General features: G+C 39.7%; 1 protein-coding gene across 2 annotated transcripts; it reads left to right on the top strand.

Moving 5' to 3' along the window:
• The first annotated feature begins 954 nt into the window (after nucleotides 1–954).
• On the top strand, nucleotides 955–4668 carry LOC148845410 (tubulin beta-1 chain). Of its 2 annotated transcripts, none has more exons than XM_088954087.1 (4): nucleotides 955–1242; nucleotides 1460–1858; nucleotides 2338–2607; nucleotides 3600–4668. In XM_088954087.1, the coding sequence occupies exons 2-4, from the start codon at nucleotides 1465–1467 to the stop codon at nucleotides 4274–4276; spliced, it is 1341 nt and encodes a 446-aa protein (XP_088810213.1). In that variant the 5' UTR covers nucleotides 955–1242; nucleotides 1460–1464; the 3' UTR covers nucleotides 4277–4668. The 2 variants fall into 2 exon arrangements, with proteins under 2 accessions (XP_088810213.1, XP_088810214.1); XM_088954088.1 differs by having other exon boundaries at nucleotides 959–1242; nucleotides 1451–1858.
• The last annotated feature ends 1999 nt before the right edge of the window (nucleotides 4669–6667 follow it).

The raw sequence follows: 6667 nt of genomic DNA, 5'->3' as shown, positions 1-6667 counted from the left end.
ATTCGAATTCCATTCATTTACACCCCTAAATTCAAGCTATCTAATTATACCCCTACTTTATTAGAGAGAGATAAATGGGATGAAGAGATATTTAAGAGGAAAATAAGGATTTTAATGGGGAGGGGAGATATTACAAACATTAAATATTCGAGAGGGAGAGAGATTTAAGAATGATCTTATTAGATAATAAGTATGAATTTTATGAGAGACAATGAAAACCCATGAAATTTTTAATGATTTAATTTAAAAATAAATATGCAAATGAGAGGAGGAAGAGGAAGTACCTATAAGCTATGTGGTGAGAGGACCTTGACCTCCCCTCTTTCCTCTTTCTTTTATACATGTAGATTTGCCTAATTAATATGATTTAAAAAAAAATTATTTTAATTTGAAAGTTACTAAAAAAAGAATTTTGTACTTGTGTTGGCTAAGGCATCAATTGATGCCCAAACCAATTATGAATCTTCCCCAGGCGCTGGTCCAACCAGTTTCATAAAAGCAACCCGACTCAGTCGCAGCCGGTTTGTTCGAATTCAGCTGGTTGAGTCTGGCCCGAGCTGCAGGCACCTTGCGCCAGCTGGTTCCATGCCTTCCACGTTAGGATGCAGATGCCAGAGTTCCAGGCAACCGTCCACAGTAGCCAATTAGAACCTGTCGTTACAAGTTAAGCTTTGCCTCCGACAGGCGACAGCGACCTTCCACCTGAGGTTAACCGTTAACCTCATTGAATTTAGATTCTAATGAAAAATTTAAAAGAATTGGGTGCATTTGTCATTCGCGGACAATCCCTGGACATCATTGTCATTTCGTCAAACGTAAAGAGATTTCTTTGTGCGGACATTCTGATCTTTCAAATACCCAATCAAGGACATGTAAGTCAATTTACAGGAGGGTATATTTGCCATTCGACTTCAAATTTTGAAAACAAACAGCAGTTTTTCCGGCCAGGCAAAAGAACATCTTCGCCGTCCCAATTTACCATCCAACGGAATCCAACGGCGATCAAGAAAAAGGAGGGAAAGAATGGGGGCCATTGGATCTCACTGAGTTGTCCTTCACTCACCTATATATACATTTCTAGGGTTCACATTCTTCCTCGTTTCTAATCCCCGATCGAGCTGTATTCCTCCCGCTCGATCGTCGGAATCTTGCCGAAAATTCACGAATTTTCTTCTTACTCCCCCGGTCTCGCCACGCTCCGGCCATCTCGCCGGAAATTTTAAGTTTAGTCACTCGGTACAGGTAAATCATTGATCTCTGTCTCTTCATTTTTCTTTACTCCTCTGTTGTACTTCCAAATTTGAATCTTCACAATACATTTCTGATCGCGGATCTGATCTCTAGATTGCTAAAACAGTTTTGCTGTTTAGCCAGTTGCAGAGAGCTTTCAATCTGTAGATTCCAATCAGAGTTGGTTAGTTGCCTTTGCTAATTTTTGGAATTCTGTTAGTGATTTCAGGAAAGATGAGAGAAATCCTTCACGTTCAGGGTGGGCAATGCGGTAACCAGATCGGATCGAAGTTCTGGGAGGTAGTCTGCGATGAGCACGGCATAGATCCTACCGGTAGGTATACCGGAACGTCCGATCTGCAGCTTGAGCGTGTCAATGTTTACTACAACGAGGCTTCCTGCGGGCGGTTCGTTCCCCGTGCGGTACTCATGGATCTGGAGCCCGGAACCATGGACAGTGTACGGACTGGTCCTTACGGACAGATCTTCCGCCCCGATAACTTTGTTTTTGGGCAATCTGGTGCCGGAAACAACTGGGCGAAGGGGCATTACACGGAAGGGGCGGAGCTAATTGATTCCGTTCTTGATGTTGTGAGGAAGGAGGCTGAGAACTGTGACTGCCTTCAAGGTATAACTACTTATTTCTCCAGATCTTTTGTGGTTTTATCGCATTGATCGTGTTTTATCTGGTTTGGATCTAGTTCATGCTCGCGTGGACTCGTAGTGTTTTATTTTGAATTTATGTTTTGACTTCTCAGTTGATGGCATCTACTTCCGATGATTCTGAGATTTGAAGTTTTATATCTAATCTGCGTTGTATAATTGCTATTTTTTAATGCTTTTACCTAATTGTGAAATGACACTGATTTTTTATTTGAGTCTCTGACTCCAAAACACTAGAAATTTGTTTCCCGTTAATTTTTCTTTGCCAAAAATCAGTTTTTTTTTTTAAATTTGTTTTTTTTTATGTAATTCTATATTTTTCGCACTCAATTATGGTGGAATTTTGTTTTGATTTCCAACCATTTAACTTTGATTCTATTGATTTTCTATTTTACTTTTTAAGTTAAAAGTACTTATTGTTTTTTCCTGTCCTCCTTTATTCAGGTTTTCAAGTGTGTCACTCATTGGGTGGAGGAACTGGATCTGGAATGGGTACCTTGCTCATCTCGAAGATTAGGGAAGAATACCCTGATCGGATGATGCTCACGTTTTCCGTGTTCCCCTCCCCAAAGGTTTCAGACACAGTTGTTGAACCCTACAATGCCACTCTTTCTGTTCATCAGCTCGTTGAAAATGCAGATGAGTGTATGGTCCTTGATAACGAAGCTTTGTATGATATATGCTTCAGGACTCTGAAGCTAACTACTCCTAGCTGTAAGTATGCTTTTCCCAAAATTATTTTAATTGTGCAGTTCTGACATTTTTTTACCTGCTTACGTATTTAGTTACTTAAATCTAGTTTATTTTCAACTTTGTTAATATAAAACGAAACATGATGTCTATCTTCTAATGTCATCGCGCTTTTATGCCATATTGGCTCTTCTGAATACTACTTGTTTCAATTAATGATTTGTTGTAGTTAATATTAAATTTTGTGATTTATATCACGTTCAAGTATTTGTTTTCACGTAGGTAATTAATTTCATGCTTAATCATTAACTGTTTATCTCGGTTGAACCACTGAATTATTGGATCACAGAGTGGAGACTGCTAGCAACCTTTTTGACTGGATCTTTAGGTTTGGTAGGTTGTCGCCATCTAGCCCGCTTGTTCATATTTTTGTCCTTATCTATGGATGCCCATGGAGATTGGGGGAAAGAGAAGATATATGGTTTTCTGTGTGCAATACCTTGAGCACATCTGACCTGCTTATGGTGGATGTTATTCCATCCTCCCAACTGTTATGAGACATGTATGTGGAGATGTAGTAGTGCGTTTTTCTATATTATGTGCCAATTTGCCGCCAGATAATTGGCATTGGACATGCAAGCTGTGAGAATGGATCCTCCCTTTCCAGATCCCTGTTGTTTGCAATATTAGTAGTGGGTCACATAAAATCTGTTCACAATACATAATGCATCTACAGGGAAATGGAGCGGTGTGGACCCTTCTTATAATTGTGCCCCATGTGCTTATGTGAAATGGTGTGTTACCCTGTTGTGTTCACTAGACAGCTTGTTTTTTTGAGGTTTTTGTTGTGTTCAATGGATTCCATTGGCTATTTGACTTCTGGTTTCTACAAAGTCTCTGTCCCGTTGTGCTGTGCAAGGCCATTACTGTTTATTAGAGTACATATTTACTTGTTCCAGTTTTTGGTTCCTTTCTTGCAATAATTGACACCCGTTTATTTGTTTGTTTTTCCACAGTTGGCGATCTGAATCATTTGATCTCTGCGACCATGAGTGGTGTCACCTGCTGTCTCAGGTTCCCAGGTCAGCTGAACTCTGACCTGAGGAAGCTTGCAGTGAATTTGATCCCATTCCCCCGTCTCCACTTCTTCATGGTTGGATTTGCTCCTCTAACCTCCCGTGGTTCCCAGCAATACCGTGCCTTGACAGTACCAGAGCTGACACAGCAGATGTGGGATGCCAAGAACATGATGTGTGCAGCTGACCCACGTCATGGCCGCTACCTTACAGCCTCAGCTATGTTCAGGGGTAAAATGAGCACCAAGGAAGTGGATGAACAAATGATCAACGTGCAAAACAAGAACTCTTCGTACTTTGTGGAGTGGATCCCAAACAATGTCAAGTCCAGTGTGTGTGACATTCCACCAAAGGGGCTGTCAATGGCGTCCACCTTCATTGGAAACTCCACTTCCATCCAGGAGATGTTCAGAAGGGTGAGTGAGCAGTTCACTGCTATGTTCAGGAGAAAGGCTTTCTTGCACTGGTATACTGGTGAAGGAATGGATGAAATGGAGTTCACAGAAGCAGAAAGCAACATGAATGACCTTGTCTCAGAGTACCAGCAATACCAGGATGCCACTGCTGATGAGGAAGGTGATTATGAGGAGGATGAGGAAGGCATCCAGGAGATGTGAAGAAGGAACAACTAATGTAGACCTACTTGATTTATGTTGAATGATGCTAGTTATGTCTACTACTTTTTTCAAGTGCTTGAAAATTTTTGGTTTCCCTCTGATTGAGCTGGTGATGATGGGAATAGTAGTACAAGTCCAAGAGTTGGGAAAGTTGTGCACTTTTCTTTCTCTTGGGATGAGTAGATGTAGCAGAAATGATTCTGGTGTAGTGAAAAATTGATGGGATGTTGAAAGATGCTATGTTTTGTTACTTCCGTTCCTTTATATTGCATATTCTATTCAGTGTATGTAGTATAAGCACCTTTTCCGTTGTCCCAAAGTCTCTTGTCCTCCATGTTTTATCAATCACTGTTGGTTTCTGTTACAATTTAGTAAGAATTGGTTTATGCGCCTATTTTTGTTCCTTCGTTCTATTTGATTTGCTATGCCTAACCCAAACCAAATAGTTACTTGCCTGAATGATTCGCCGATATGTTATGTGTCGCAATTACATTTGGAAATCTGAGGCCCCAAATTTTGGGCTTAGGTTAGGTGATTCGCCGATATGTTAGTGGGCCAACCTGAGCCATATTCATCACTGCCGCTCAATTAAGATCTCCACAGTCATGGGGATATTGAATATTCTTAGGGATTTCTTGGCCATGGACACAGTTTGCTGCCAGGTAATTAGGGTTTTGGTCTTGCATGTAGCCTGCAGGAACAAAATGTGCTTGTAGTGAGAGTGCTGACTACTCGAACCATAGCCAAACAGCATCCATGGTGATTGGTGCGATCTGGCCAACCTTAACCAGTCACCTTCTCCCTGTTTGTATTGCGTATCAGACGTTTCATTAACGGGCTCGGGCCCTAATATTACGCATGAAGCTGGCCCACGAACTGAAATATATAAGTCAAACCTCTTTGATGGATCACAAGGCCCGATGCTGGTCTCTTGCACATGAAATTGATATAAGGGCCTGGGTTTATTTTGTTAAAGACTTTCTAAATGGCAAAATATCAATGGTAGATAAAAGATTTCCTGATTGGGTCAACTGGCTGTTTGGTTTGAAAAAAAATGAGAAACAGATAGTTGAGAGAAATCTCCGGATTTTTGCTTTTTTGAAATGCATTGTTTATAAAGTTTCTTAAGGACCTCAACTTTCTGTTTCTATCTTATTCTCCATCAAACCAAATATAGGTTAGGGAATCGCCGTAGACAATAACTCCATATATTTATGTCAATATGGAAGAATCCTGTGACTGATATGTTCTGTTTATGGACTCTCCGGATCAAGGTTCAAAGTATCATTACGTACCGACCCGTATTGGCCAATATGTATCATTCCGGGACCTTCTTGATACACCCCTACAATGGATGTATCGGGGGTCTGATCAGTTCAGGGGATAGAGGGGTCCTAGACCGACTCTCCTGAACCAAGTTTGAAAAAAAAAAAAAATCGAAATGCCCGATACACCCCTACGGACATATCGAGCTTATCTATATTTTAACCTTGCTCTGGATTATCAATGTAATGCACTTATGGGTCCACATTTTGACATTAATCGTACTCTTATACCTTCTTTTGCCTTCAGGCTTTCAATTATTTTTAATATGAAAAAAGTAATTGCAAAGATGATTTTATTCTGAAACATGTGGAAAGCTTTCTTGCTGATATTTACCAATTATAACTGAAGAACATTGGGAAGAACTCTTGGGGTCTCTTCTGCCCCATAATTGGTTGCCACATGGACGGTTATTAAGTCATTTAGGAAAGCTAACTGAATGACCTTAATAGCAGACCCATCTCTATATTAGTAATATTACAAGTGGGCAATGGAGGTCACCAAAGTACCTTGGATCTCTGAAGTTCTGGCCTAGCTTCTTTGCTATGCAATTTCATTTCCGCTGTCCCAAAAAGTATGGGAGTGCAAATGAGTTAAATGCAAGTACTTATCTGGGCTGCATTTGGCATTCTCTATTTTGAGGACTTACCTCCTTTTTGCTGTTAAAATGCCCCTATGAAGATTAACTTTTTCAACTGTAGAAAGGAGATAAGTCCGTAAAAATTATAAGGAATACCAAATGCAGCCTCATTCTTGGTCTTAAGTTTTACTTTTGGTTTTATTGCAATGTAAATTAAAACAAAACTTAAAAGCAGTAAATTAAAAATCAGTAGTTAAAAGTGAGTCAAAATTTACACTTCTGATTTGCGTTTCTTTGCATTTGTACTAGTGCCAAAAAAAGTCCATTGCAAACAAAGGGAGTCTTAGGATTAGAATAAGTTTAATGAAAACCATCATGTACATTATTATCATGTTTTATTAATAAGGCAACTAAAAGCAAAATTTGCATTCTCTAGTATTACAAGCAGTAAAATTTGTACTCTTGATTACATTACCAATTTATTTAAT

Source organism: Nelumbo lutea, chromosome 7 (genome assembly GCF_056320005.1).
Source record: "Nelumbo lutea isolate HS-2025 chromosome 7, American lotus-T2T, whole genome shotgun sequence".
In the NCBI taxonomy this organism is placed as follows: Eukaryota; Viridiplantae; Streptophyta; class Magnoliopsida; order Proteales; family Nelumbonaceae; genus Nelumbo; species Nelumbo lutea.
The sequence above is the reverse complement of the archived record's forward strand: the minus strand, read 5'-3'. Positions and strand labels throughout refer to the sequence as shown.